At 37.8% G+C, this 14,937-nt stretch overlaps 1 protein-coding gene across 1 annotated transcript in view; it reads right to left on the reverse strand.

The window, feature by feature from the left end:
- Window positions 1–14,937, reverse strand: part of LOC140739067 (electrogenic sodium bicarbonate cotransporter 1-like) — an 89,365-nt gene that overhangs the window by 51,030 nt on the left and 23,398 nt on the right. The window contains exons 4-10 of the mRNA XM_073067019.1: window positions 13,448–13,524; window positions 10,736–10,893; window positions 9,270–9,357; window positions 8,539–8,693; window positions 5,315–5,428; window positions 4,431–4,605; window positions 2,489–2,622 (exon numbers count right to left, since the gene is read on the reverse strand). Of these exons, the coding sequence (XP_072923120.1) occupies window positions 2,489–2,622; window positions 4,431–4,605; window positions 5,315–5,428; window positions 8,539–8,693; window positions 9,270–9,357; window positions 10,736–10,893; window positions 13,448–13,524 (901 nt within the window). The remainder of the gene's footprint in view (window positions 1–2,488; window positions 2,623–4,430; window positions 4,606–5,314; window positions 5,429–8,538; window positions 8,694–9,269; window positions 9,358–10,735; window positions 10,894–13,447; window positions 13,525–14,937) is intronic.

Consider the following 14,937-nt stretch of genomic DNA (forward strand, 5'->3'; position numbering starts at 1 on the left):
AAGTGTGACAGTGGAAAGTGTGTATGGAACCGGAGGAGATAGCTGAGGTACTTAATGAATACTTTGCTTCAGTATTTACTATGGAAAGGATCTTGGCGATTGTAGGGATGACTTACAGTGTACTGAAAAGCTTGAGAATATAGATATTAAGAAAGAGGATGTGCTGGAGCTTTTGGAAAGCATCAAGTTGGATAAGTAACCAGTACTGGACAAGATGTACCCTAGGCTACTGTGAGAGGCGAGGGAGGAAATTGCAGAACCTCTGGCAAAGATCTTTGCATCATCAATGGGGACCGGAGAGGTTCTGGAGGATTGGAGGGTTGCAGATGTTGTTCCCTTATTCAAGAAAGGGAGTAGAGAGAGCCCAGGAAATTATAGACCAGTGAGTCTTACTTCAGTGGTTGGTAAGTTGATGGAAAGGATCCTGAGAGGCAGGATTTATGAACATTTGGAGATGTATAATATGATTAGGAATAGTCAGCATGGCTTTGTCAAAGGCAGGTCGTGCCTTCAAGCCCGAATGAATTTTTTAAGGATGTGACTAAACACATTGTTGGAGGTACAGCAGCAGATGTAGTGTATATAGATTTCAGCAAGACATTTGATAAGGTACCCCATGCAAGGCTTATTGAGAAAGTAAGGAGGCATGGGATCCAAGGGGACATTGCTTTGTGGATCCAGAACTGGCTTGCCCACAGAATGCAAAGAGTGGTTGTAGACAGGTCATATTCTGCATGGATGTTGGTGACCAGTGGTGTGCCTCGGGGATCTGTTCTGGGACCCTTACTCTTTGTGATTTGTATAAATGACCTGGATGAGGAAGTGTAGGGATGGGTTAGTAAAATTGCTGATGACACAAAGGTTGGGGGTGTTGTGGATAGTCTGGAAGGCTGTCAGAGGTTACAGTGGGACATTGATAGTATGCAAAACTGGGCTGAGAAGTGGCAGATGTTCAGCCCAGATAAGTGTGAGGTGATTCATTTTGGTGGGTCAAGTATGATGGCAGAATACAGTATTAATGGCAAGACTCTTGGCAGTGTGGAGGATCAGCGGAATCTTGGGGTCTGAGTCCATAGGACACTCAAAGCTGCTGTACAGGTTGACTCTGTGGTTAAGAAGGCATACAGTGCATTGGACTTCATCAATTGTAGGATTGAGTTTAGGAGCCGAGAGGTAATGTTGCAGCTATATAGGACCTTGGTCAGACCCCACTTGGAGTACTGTGCTCAGTTCTGGTCACCTCACTACAGGAAGGATGTGGAAACCATAGAAAGGATGCAGAGGAGATTTACAAGGTTGTTACCTGGTTTGGAGGCATGCCTTATTAGAATAGGTTGAGTGAACTCAGCCTTTTTTCCTTGGAGTGACAGAGGATGAGAGGTAACCTGATACAGGTGTATAAGATGATGAGAGGCATTGATCATGTAGATAGTCAGAGGCTGAAATTTCCCCAGGGCTGAAGTGGCTAGCATGAGAGGGCACAGTTTTAAGGTGCTTGGAAGTAGGTACAGGGGAAATATCAGGGCTAAGTTTTTTTTTACTCAGAGAGTGGTGAGTGCGTGGAATGGGCTGCTGGCGACGGTCCTGGAGGCCGATATGATAGGATCTTTTAAGAGACTCCTGGATTGGTACATGGAGCTTAGAAAAATAGAAGACTATGGATAACATGTAAGGACACATTTGGCACAGCTTTGTGGGTTTTCTATGTTTCTATGTTAAGAAGAAAATGACATTTATCCCAGCTTTAAAATCCAAGATCATTGGCATGATTGCCAAGCCTTCATATTCTTCCATGCAAAAAAAGTGAGTTGAATAAGCATTGCTTGGTAGGCCAGTGATATTACAGACCAAGCAAAGCAACTTGTGTGTATATTTAAATTATCCACAGTGGCATCCAAACTTGAACTGTGTAAACAAATGCCTTCAAGTACTAATGTACCATAAATTCAGAGAACGTTTAAGCTACTTTGTAAACTTTACTGACAATTTTGGATTTGAAATCTCTCTCAGCACTCAGATTTCTAATAAAATTCTATCATGTAACTCAAATAAACATCAGATTCCAAGATAGTGGATATTGCTAAAGGAAATAATTTCAATTAAGTCCCAATTCTCTTATATAGAGAGAGACAGTAAAAATATTGATGTTGAATGGATGACATAAATTTCAGCTCTCATATTCTCTACAATTAAGTAGTTTGCTGATTGTCCAACATAAATATGAACTATGTTATTGAAATAGTGAAGAATGAATATGGAGGAAAAGAAGAGGCCCCAAAATAGTTTCAGAAATTAACAATAAAGATTCTGCCTTTTGTTTCACTTTGGTATCATTGTAACTCATCTACTACATCTGTTTCCATTCCAAATACATTCCCTTACACAGCATGCCCAACAAAAAATGACACAATTTAAATTATTTATTGTACAATTATTATGGCATATCCACAGCAGAAAAAAAACAGAGATCAAAACATTATAACTGTACCTGCTAAAGTTGAATAAAAGGCGCTCAAAGACTAACACAGGGCCAGTGCTACCAAGAATTGTTAATGGCTGACCAGCAAAGAGACAAAATACTGCTCCAGCTATTGCTGTTCCGAGAAAGCTCTCCACTACTCCCTAAAATAAGACATAATTATTATCATTTTTAAACTAAAAGCAAAATAATTCAGAAGCTGGAAATGCAAAACAAACACATAAGATGCTTTAAAAAAACCCAAAAGGTCAGGCATTATTTCTGGAGAAACAAGCAAAGTTAATACTTCAGGTCTATGACCTATTGTCATAAACTTGTTTTGTTTTCTGTACTTACTATCAGCAGAGGAAGAAAGCAAAGCAAGAAAAAGCAGGAAGAAATAATCAGAGAACAATCAGTCAAACGTATTAGGAAGGAATAAACAAAGAGAAAAACTGTAAAGGAAAAGCTCAGAAAGTGTGGAGGAACCACTGCAATTTCAACTTGCTTACATACTTGGGCCCTTAGCTCCCTGCAATTTAAACCCACAGTTTAAAATATTGCATATGTACAGAAACCAGGATTCAAAGCAAACACCAGATTTTTGTTTCTTTTGGCAAGTTAATGTATCATGTTATTAACCATCGATTAGAATTGCACAGACTGATACAATCCAGTAAAACTGGTAATCAATCACAAATTGTACAATTCAGAATTGGATCATGGGCCTCATCAGAAGATCAGGTGCTAATTCTTGAGATTAGTTGTCTTTTCTTCAACAGCATAAAAACCCAAAAGCTCAGAATGGGAGTAGGTTGAAGAATTAAAGTGACACATGACTAAATGGAATTGTCCTGAAACATGGTCATCTAATCTGCATTTGCTTTCTTCAGTTTAAAAGGTGCTGTAACTCTATAGGAACACTAAATGACATACACTAAATTGGAAGAGACTGGAAATTTAACATAAAATAGATAGTCAGCTGATCAGGAAGCAACTGAGAAGGGAGAAACAGCTGGATGTGGTCAGAAATATTAATTATTTCTTTCTCCAGAGGGTGGAAGGTCCGACATCCAGAATCTGCGATGAAGTTGATTCTGGAGAACTTTGCAGGTGACAGGGAGCAGAAACAGAATAATTAAGGTGGATTTGGAGACCATGGTGGACAAGGTGTAAAAGAGGAGAAAGGTCTTTCACCCACAGGAAGCCAGGGAACTCTTCATACACATAATGAAACGACAGTGAAAGAAGTTAGAAAACGGAGATGTACAGATTTCCGATTCAGATTTATTTATCACACATACATCAAAACACACAGGGAAATGCATCATTTGCACTAACAACCAAGACAACCTAGGGATGTGCTGGGGCAGCCTGCAACACAGCATGCCCACAATGCTCAGCAGAACTACACAGAACACAACTCAACATAACAAGCAACAAAACAACAACAGCAAATCAAGTCCCTTTCCTCACTTTCACCCTCCCTTCCTCCCACCCAGCAACACACTCAGACAGTCTTCCAACTCCAGGACAGGCCATCAGACATTGACCTTTGGGTTCTAATCTTCATATCGACCCCCCCCCCCCCCCCTAGTCAATGATGGGACCTCAAATTTCAGGCTTGAGCTCCAGGTGAACCGACTGTCGGCCCCTGTGCTTGCTCATGCCTCCTGGTCGCTGGCCTTTGAGTGCAGAGCAGAGGCCTGGACTGAGGATGACCTTCATCACCCGTCCACGACGCTGGATGAAATCAGGCCCCAAGGACTTGGATGTTCAGTGACCTCATATGTACAATTATGTTTAGTATATATGTACATCATCCACCTCCTACCAAATGGAGTAGGTACCTCACACACTGCACAATGCAATTCCTTTGGCAAGACATTGTAAAGTAGTATTGTGTATAAATATAAACTACAATATAGTAATATATACAATAAAGTAAATATCACCAAAGTAAAATACAAACCTGCATATTATCAGTTGCATCTCCCAATATGCCTCCAAATGTAATTACATTTGTTACACTGGCCAAATAGATGAACAGGATAGCCGAAAGGCACTGGAGGTTCATACCATCATAAAAGTCACTGGCAAACCATGGTGCTTTTCTTTTGATGTCATTAACGAATCCCCCAAAAAGCCTAGAGAGGAGACAAACTTAATTGTGTTTGCAAATTGTGAATGGGTTTTAACAAATAAAGGAACAATGCAAGGTTACACCAATTTTAGTACATTTTGCTGTTTAGTTACACAAGTAAATTAAATGATAAATGCTGACCATCATCACTGGCGCACCTCAAAGTTGTGTGCATAGCCCATTGCTTGACTCTTTCTACACTCATGATTGTGTGGTTGGGCATAATTCAAACGCCATCTGTACATCTATAAATTTGCCAATGAAACAACTGTTGTTGATGGAGTCTCAGATGGTGACGTGGAGATGTACAGGAGTGAGATAGACCACTGGCTGAGTGGTATTGCACTCCACATCAGTATGACAAAGGAATAGATTGTGAACTTCAGGAAGGGGAAGGGCGCAGCTGCAAGTTCCTGGGTGTCAATGTCTTAGAGGATCTATCTTGGGCCTAACATAGTGATGCAATCATGAAGAAGGCACATCAGTGGCTATACTTCATTAGGTGTTGGATGAGATTTGGTATGTCACCAAAGACCATCACAATTTCATGACGTATGTCTGTGACAATAACTCTCATTCTGATAAACGTATTTCTTATTTTCAAACTGGGTCAGAGAAACTAAGGTTCAAATACATATCTACGCTGAGTATTCAGCTCAAATATATTATGTCTTGGAAATAAATCAGAAGAAATCTATGTATTGTATACTCACTTTCCTGTTTTCTTCAAATCTTCAGCAACATGCAGAGTACTCCCATGCCTCTCTTCATGAATACGACCTCCTTTGTGAAGGCAAGATTTAGAAGTACGGGAATATGCAGATTTTCTGCAAGATAAATGTTAAGAATAACAAAGACTGACTTAACTGAGATGCATTTCAAAACAAATAGACTCAGATGTCATTTATATTCGAGAGCAGGAAAAAATAGCAAGTAAATTTACAAATCGTGAATAATAATTGTCATTAAACACTCAGCATTCAGATCTAGAAATAGATCCAAAAGCAGTGGCAAATCAGACGCATAACCTCTGTTCAATTTTAATAAAATCATTAATATTTTGCATTGTGATTAAAATAATGAAATTGAGGAATAATTAGAGGAAATTAGAGGGTAGACTATTAAAATAGAATTGTATAAGACCTTCCAATGCCATTTCTGTGGCGGTCTAGTTACCTGTCTTTAATTAAGTACAATTTGGTCAAGAAAGGGAGAATGCTGCTTCAACAATTTTTTGTCTTTGAGGAAGTGACACTAAAGTTGGACAATGCCCAACCCTATGGTGTTACGTTGTGTAACTCCAGAAACTAATTGAAGTAAAAACACAGGATCCCTGGATATTTGTGTACTTATTCTTTTAGTGAGGTGCTCAAATATGACATGTTCCATGATGATGTTTGGCACTCACATACTTTCACATATAACCCGTAATGAATGATGTAAACAAAGAAGAATGCTTAATGAAGAAATATATTTACAATATTACTCAAATATTACTGAAATATTAAATACAAATTACATATGGTATCTTGATTAGCAAAATATTTTCTAATCAAACTCAAATTTGTGAAGAACCAAAAACACTAAGAATGGATAAACATTAGTTAAAGCTTAGAAAAGATTTCACCACGTAAATCTATGTTCATGTAGCAAAAAGTACTAAATGTGTTAACACACAATCTGCTGGATGATCTTATTGGATTGAGCAGCATTGATGGGAGGTATAAATTTGTCAATATTTCTGGCTGAAACCCTGCATCAGGACAGAGTGAGGAGAATGGGAGTGGCATGAAAGGACTAGGAGGCAATTGATGAACTGAGGAGGGAGGACAGGTAATGCTAGGTAGGGGAGGGGAGCAGGGATTGGAGTTGGAAGACTGGCAAGTGAATCATAGATAGAGGGGGAAAAACAACAGAAATGGGTTGCTTCAGGGCTTGGTAACACATATAAAATGAAGAAAATAACTAACATGTGTACTCCTTGAATGCCATTTAAGTATTTTAAGGATGAATGTGATAGAGACCCAGGAATATCAGTAGACTCAAAAGACAATGTGTCCAATCAATTCAGACCAATTTACAGAATTTATAGAGCCGTAACGATTAAATCATAATTCATAGCAGTTAAGTGACGTGCTGTAATTTTTCCAGAGGAATATGCCTCTGATTCTGATTGTCAGAAGGTAAGAGATGCTGGAGGCAGTGGAGAGAATGACTGAGCTGATCCCCTGTGTCAGGATCATGTGCTGTAATAGATACTGCAGAAGCATTTTATTCTCATGGCGTGGAAACGTCATTGGCAATGTCTGCATTTATACTAATTCCCCTTGAACTGAGGTGGCAGTTAGAATACAATCACTTTGGTGAGACCATAAGATATAGGAGCGGAAGTAGCCCATTTGACCTATCAAGTCTGCTCCGCCATTTCATCACGGCTGATCCATTTCCCCCTCAACCCCATTCTTCTGCCTCTCCCTGTAACATTTCACACCCTGGCTAATCAAGAACCTATCAAATTTGGTCTTAAATACACCCAATGACCTGGGTGTATACATCCATAGCCATCTATGGCATCAAATTCCACAGATTCACCACCCTCTGGTTAAAAAAAATTCTCGTCATCTCCATTCTAAATGGACTTTCCTCTTTTCTAAGGTTGTGCTAGACTCCCCCACTATCCTCTCCACATCCACGTTATCTACATTTCAACATTTGACAGGTTAAAATGAGATCCCCCCCCCCCTTCCATTCTTCTAAATTCCAGCAAGTTTAAGCCCCAAAGCCATCAAACCCTCCTCATCCCATTGCCCTTTCATTCCTGGAATTCTTTTTGTGAACCTCCTTTGAACCCTCTCCAATGTCAGCACATCCTTTGCTAGATATGCTCACAATACTCCAAGTGAGGCCTCACCAGCGCCTTATAAAGCTTCAGCGTTACTTCTTTGCTGTTATATTCCAGTCCTCTTGAAATGAATGCTAACATCGCATTTGCCTCCCTCACCACCTCAAGCTCAAAGCTTGACCGGGTAAGAAAAGCAATGAGCAAAGGTTTCAGTAAACAAGGCAGTTTTTAAAAACAATTTCAATCCAATAGTTTCATAATTATCATCACCAAGATGATGTTCTAAAAAGGTAGAGCTACTATATTTGATGAACTTTAATTCCTCCTTTGTTTCAATGGAATTTAAACATATATCTTCGGATTAATAGTCCAGAGCTCTGGCTTCTGATCCAGTAACTAAACCATTGAACTCTTCTACGCCTTTAATATTGAGAAAACAGAAAATGTTAATATAAGATATGATATCAGTCATTTTAAACCTTAAGAAGGGAGACTAGATATTAGAACCTCATTTATACACTGAGTGTGGGCTTAGTAGCAATGTCTGTTTATATTGAGTTAACTGCATGGCAGTTAAGAAAAGATAAGAGGTAAAAGAATATTGGAATTGGGTTCTACTTTGGAATCACACTTTAGAACCCACTGTTAGAGCTTGCCAGAAAAAAGTGTTGATGATTGGACAATGTGCCTGATTCATGAAATTATTTTTGGTGACTGGAATTCGGATTTGGCTCCAGATGAACCTTCTGGATGAAGGCAGTGCCCTCATCTTCAAGGTGACCTAGTCTGCTCAAGCAGCAAGAACCTTATTCAGTGGAGGAAGGTTGTCAATTCTTCACTGATTTGTTTTTAAGTCTACAAGTATTTTGAATTCGATAAGTAAAGATGAGACAGAGCATCACACCTACCTGCTATACCTACCCATACTTAGCAATTTCAAGCTGGAAGGTTGGTAGAATCTCTTACTGCCACCAATCCAACTGTCCACCAGGCAGCAACACTGGGAGCTGAATCTCCCAGCCTCCATGTTGAAGAGCAGTCAAATGGATGTAGAAATAAACAAAAATAAGTCTCATCAATTTATACAGTGTTTACCTCTTGTGTACTGATGGAAGTAGCTTCGGTGGTTCTATTCGTAAAGTGGGATCCAATCTCCCAGGAGGAAGCACAGTTACCTCATCAAGGAAATCATCAAATCCAACTAGAAGGTCTTCTCTTGCTTTTGCTTTGAATGCCGCAATATGGAATAACTGTAAAGTAGATTATTTATTATTTCATCTGACAATTAGTTAACGAAGTATCTACAAATACTCTTCAAAATAATTACCAATAATTATCTATAACACAGCTTTCAAATTATTTTCTGGGGATTTAGTATCAAGGATACAAAGATATTACAAAATTGTTTATTTTTCTCACGTACCCTTTTTGTCTCTACTGTTCTCTCTTAAATATTTCCTTCCTTTGATTTTACTTTTTATATTCTGTTTGATATTAATTCCCAAACACAATCCATTTCTGTGCCCTCTTAATTCTTTGTTCAATCCTTAACTCTCATGATTCTTTGAAAATTGAAGAAAATATGCAAACTCCACACAGACAGGACACAAGGACAAAATTAAATGTGTCCTAGAGCTGAGAGTCAGTAGGACTATCTGCTGCACTATCATGTGATTACCCATTGTCTTAAATAAAAGAGTCCCAAATGTTAATTTTATATCACAAAGTCCATGAGTTATAGCTTGTACAGTAAATATATTATTATGTTAAAACCCAGTTATTGGGTTAAACCAAAATCTTTATATTTATTATGTACTCTAGCTTGCCTCATCTGTAAGTAAAATTCCAACAGCTCTCCCAATATGATGATAAATCATTGCCTTTGCTATTGGCCCCAGAAGAATGAAGAGAAATCTGAAATAGAAAGAAAAATATTCAAGATTCAACTATATTTATAATCAGAGAATGTATAAATTATACAACCTTGAGATTTACTTGCTCACTGGTAGCCACAAAGCAAGAAACCCGAAAGAACCCAATTAAAAAAAAGAATACAAATAAAAATAAAAGACCAACACTCGATGTGCAAGAGAAAAAAATTGAAACAATTGAAGTGAACAATAATTTTATTGAAGCAAAATATGAACTAATTTGTTGCAGACTTAATTCTGCGTTTTAAAGTATTTTGTTCAGGGTCACCTTATAATAGTTTTAAAACAATAATAGTTTTGAAAATACATTACTACAGTTTGCCTTGCAAAATTTATCATTATTTAATCAACTAAAAAATGAATCTACCCAAAATAATTTACCAGATACCTCAGCAGTTAATGTATTAATCAAAGACAAACAGCACAGAAAGGTGTATCTATGCTGGATATTTAGAATTTGAAAAAAATATATAACCAAACTCTGCTCTAATAAAGGGAGTCAAAACTCGTTATTTGTCCTTGGCAAGCTATTGGCTGATTTTATGCAAACATTAGTTTTACGATGCAAAATTAAATCTTAAAACATGGCAGAGAAACTGATGCCCATAAAACTTTGGCTTTCAATATTTTGCACATATTTACATATTGAAAAATGTGGAAATTCCTTGTTGAATTTTGCTTAAATAGAATTCATGTTCTTACAGTTTACTTGGACAAGCTAATTTTATTACAAATAAAAATGCTTTAATGAATACTCCATCCAATATGAGTGCAAAGAGCTACCAAAGAGAACAACAAAAAGCAAATGTCACAATTGTTAAAATTGAGATACAATTTCCATTTAAAGAGGGCAGACACTTGCAGTCCATCATGTGAAGTAGTGTTTAGTTTACAGCATAAAATACATTGTTGGGTTAATGGGAGTCAAAATGTCAAACCCTTAGTCAATCTGCTGGAACAGAAAGCACGAGCTGCAGTGGGTCATAAGTAATGAGTCATACAGTATAAAAAGGATTTGAGCTGGATCTTTAGGGAGGGACTAAAATTAATCCCAGTCTCCCTGTTCAAAAGAAAAAGAAATAAAAGGGTTTATCATTTTTGATGTCTATCTAGTGGCTTGCTGTTGAAAGATGGGTATTTCTAGTACACTGATTAGAAAATGAATCAGATGAACAATAGAAATCTTTCCAACTGTCCCTACTTAGCCTTGAAAACACCATTTGGAAAAATAAGGAAAAGATCTATCAAAAAATATCTCAATGTAAACCACCAGGGACAGGCTGATGTAATTAGTGATATGAATAACATTTGCAATATGCGAAGCTAATTCTACACAAATGTATGTGATGCAATATGCTTACCTGGTTGGCAGAGGCACTTCTGTAAGAGCCCCAAGGATCACTGCCTGTTTAAGTCGAACAAAGGCGACAAATGGCTTATCCAGAAAGTCTACTTCACCTACAAGCACATTAATGGCTTCAGTACCCGCTGGGATCTGCTTTTTGAACTTATTTTCCAGCTAGGTAAATCAGAGATTTTTGATTGTGAGATACAGATGTATGAAATAACTTAGGTAAGAGAATTCATATTCTTGTGTATAAATTCATCATAGACCAAAACAGTAAAATCATTTTCTTTTCAGCAACCAAACATTAAAAAACAATCGAGCTAATGTTGCATGCCTAACCATGAACAGAACTGAACACCCTTGCAGAAGACTTAAATTATTTTTTAAACAGACATTTCAGCAAAGAAAGATCCTTGGTATATTTGCTTAATGCAAAAGCTCTCGTTACAGGTCATGATAAGAATTAGGGATGAGGTCGATGGGAAAAGATTTCCAGGTGGGAAATTATTATATTTTCTGCAGGTCCAACTGATATTACAAAAGGAAGTTTTTTTTTGTTTAGTTGGATTCTCACTTGATGCCAAGATCGACTGACAGGACCTCCTTTGCCTGCTGGAAAATTGTGGTGCACAGACCTAGGCCAGGGAGTGAAGGATGGGGGGAGCATGGGTAGGCTCTTCAGATCAGGGTTATTGAGGTTAGATGGACATTATGGAGGTGGGATTGGGAAAGGGAATCACGGAAGACCAAGGAGAGAAATTTTCATGTTGGAGTGGCAATAGGGTTTTAAAAATTAATATTACAGGAAACTTACGACACTGAAGGAGGTCTTTAGGCTCTTTGTGAATTTGCCAGAGGGTACAGAACAGAAATGGAAATTGTGGAGTGTATCAAAAGCGTAACACAATGATCACAAGACAACAATCCCAAGTGAGATATTACTCCTGGAAGAATAATCCTGAGCTAGACAATAAACACACAAATGTTTTCAATCTTAATTGCAAAGGTGTGGAGCACACAGAAACTAGTGCTAAATGATATGAATCAGGCTTACAATACATCTGTTTACAGATCAACAGAATATTTTTATGGGAAAGTAGTTGATTGTACAATACAAATGCCGCTACAGCATGAATGTGGGTGCACTGCTAATACTGTCAAAATGATCAAAAAGTCCTACAATTCTGTTTAATTTGATTTACTGATGATGAAATTTATGGAGCATAAAAATAAAGCTGTTTTCCTATCACTTGCTTTTCATTAGGGGTTGAGGTGGAAACCACATCAGCATTCATGACTAGACTGGTCAGGGAGATGAAGGAAAGCATGACAAGGGACATGGCAGCCACCTGGACAACTATGATTAATTTGCGGTCAAAAGTAAAGATCAAAGAGATTTAGTTGCACCAAATGACCATCATAGAGCTTATATGGGTTAGAAATTGTGCCTTAAAAGTGTTTGGACCCTATTTTGTTTAACATAAGGCCAACCGGCTATGAAAAGCTAAAGCATGTGAAGCCCAGAGCATCATGGACAACAGAACAGGCCTAGGAAACCCCTAACACACACAAAAAAAGCCCATCATCCATGTACACCTTCCATTGTACAGACTCAACCTCATGGAGGGAATCGATTGGGTGAGGGATTGAGGTTGATTGGAGAGGAAGGCCAAAGTGGTGGGGAGAGAGACCCTGTGTGGGGGAAAAGGTCATGGGTAAGGGAGGAGTGGGAGAGAAAATCACAGGTAGTCTATCACTGGAGAGAGATGGACAATTACAGTAAAAATAAGAGCTAAGAGGTAAAGGATAATTATGGGGTTGGGGTGTTAAGAGAGAGAAAGTATGATCTGTCAGAATGCATCTGAATTCTTACATTAATAGCCCACTTCCAGATTTTTGTTCAGGGTTTCCTGTGAACATGATATGTACGAGTTTGATATTAATACAGTAGGTAAAATAAGAAGAAAGATATGGTCTTGGAGTTTCACTTTAAGGCAAGGAGAGATAGTCAGGTAGGGAGATTGAGATACAGGATTTGGCCCGGGAGGAGTACCCTGAGGATATTAGCAGCAAGAGAGAAGATGGCATTGATCACTAAGGAAGAACACTGAAAGAAAAACTATCTTGCAGAAGCCACAAACATCTTTGAAGCAGCCTCAGTTAGATCAATCCCCTTAAAGTAACACCAAATTAAGCCTCAAATCTTCGCATGTGAGAGGACTCCAAACTCTGTGTCGCAGTTGCACATTAAAGTTTTGTACTGGAGATATCTAAACAGGTATTAGGGGTTTGGCATTATTTTACCTACTGAATTAACATCACACTCATGCATATCATGTTCACAGGAGATCCAGAACAAACATCAGGAAGTGGGCTATTAATGTGAAGTCAGACACATTCATTTATCAATTGAGTTTTGATCAAGTTCACGTGAGTACCAAAAAATATTGCGCTATTCAAAATGGAATTTAGAGCCCAATATATTTCTTGCAATTCTTTCTCATCAGTCACCTGAATATGACAAGTCATGTATCACAAATGTATACATAAGTTACATGAATGGTGTGTTAAGCTTAAAAGAAGCAAAATAATTCATGTTCTGATTATGTTGATTTGCTTATTTAAAAAACTCCAAAATACCCTCAAATTGACATATGTTTTGTAAAAGCAAAAGCTTATGAGGAAATGTGATGCATTGTAATTTGAAATATTATCATATCCTTACCTGTTCCTGGAGTGGTTTCCCCGAGATTTCATTAGAAATATCTGTAGTTCTGTTATAACTCAAGGGAGCAGATTTACCTAAAAAGGAAAGTCCTCTGCTCAGGTTGATTTTTCATTTGTTTATCCATACTGAAAATATTCTGATGACATTTGCAGACCAAAATTAAACAGCTTTTGTATAAGTTGGAATATGTAGTTGGTCAAAATGTGTGCTATTTCAATCATTATGCATACATATCATGCTGCACTAGCTCAATCTTACTGAGAAAATGGTTCATTTTTAGTCACCATAGACATAACAGAAAGATGGGGGCAGAGAAGATCAACAAAAGTTACCTCTAGGGTGAAGGGCACAAAGGAAGACGGCTACTTTTCAGTCTTACAGCATTTAGAGATAAGTATAGAGTAACATGTGTAAGAAGTGTGACATCACTGCAGGACATATTGTGTTTGTATGCACAATCTGAAAAGAAACCAGATATATTTTTACCTGAAACTAGGAACCCTCAGGGAAGTATACATTACATTGACAATGGGAATAGAAAAGAATTGGAGCAGGCTGAAGTAACAAAATTGTTGAATGAGTCAAATAACTCTTGCTAGTAGGGTGGGTCTCGGAATTAATTATTAATCACAGCAATGTTATTGGGAACTAAGTCTGAACTCAAAGCACGGAGAATTGAAGGCTACCATATGCTGATTGCCAAATCTAATCTTGTAACTGTTAGAACAGGAACAATAGAAGATTGTAACCTAAATCTTTCATTGCTCTAAGGGTCACTTTGTATTTGTGATAACATGAGTGAGGCCTTTAAGTTTTCTGTAAAAATGATCGAAACGCTCTTCAAGACAACCAATATGATTGATTTTGAGGGAAGTGGTGAAACTGCGCCCCCTCCAAAGGAAGTCGTATGAGAGCATGAGAAAGTATTCTTACTAATTGATATAAACACAGGTATTTATGCCACTTTAGCAGATAAGACAAGATAAGGCACTTGACAAGGGAATAAAGAACCTGCTGTTGCCTGCAGAGCTGAACTGGCGACTTGGCTGTGGACTCACTTTCAAGGACTCCGCGGTTCAAGTTCTGTGAATTGGTTGTTTGCTTTTCTTTAAAATTGATTGCACAATTTGTTCTTTCTTTTTTGCACATTGGATGTATGACTATCTTTGAGATATGGTTTTTTTTTGTGAATTCTATTATTTCTTTGTTTTATGGCTGCCTGCAAGAAGATGAATCTCAAAGCTGTTAGTGATTTACATACATTGATAATAAATGTACTTTCCACTTTGAAAGCAACGCAAAATCACTTTATTACTGCACATTCAGAGATTATAGAAAGTTATAAATTCAGAACCAAGAACAAAAGGTCTGGCAGGACCATTGGTAATTATATAATTATTTCTAAGAATCTGTCTCAACATTGTAATTTTGGTAGCTTCCTGAATGGAACCATCAATGCTCCAAATACTCTTAAATAGCTCCAATGG

The sequence above is a fragment of the Hemitrygon akajei genome, chromosome 15, assembly GCF_048418815.1.
Source record: "Hemitrygon akajei chromosome 15, sHemAka1.3, whole genome shotgun sequence".
NCBI lineage: Eukaryota > Metazoa > Chordata > Chondrichthyes > Myliobatiformes > Dasyatidae > Hemitrygon > Hemitrygon akajei.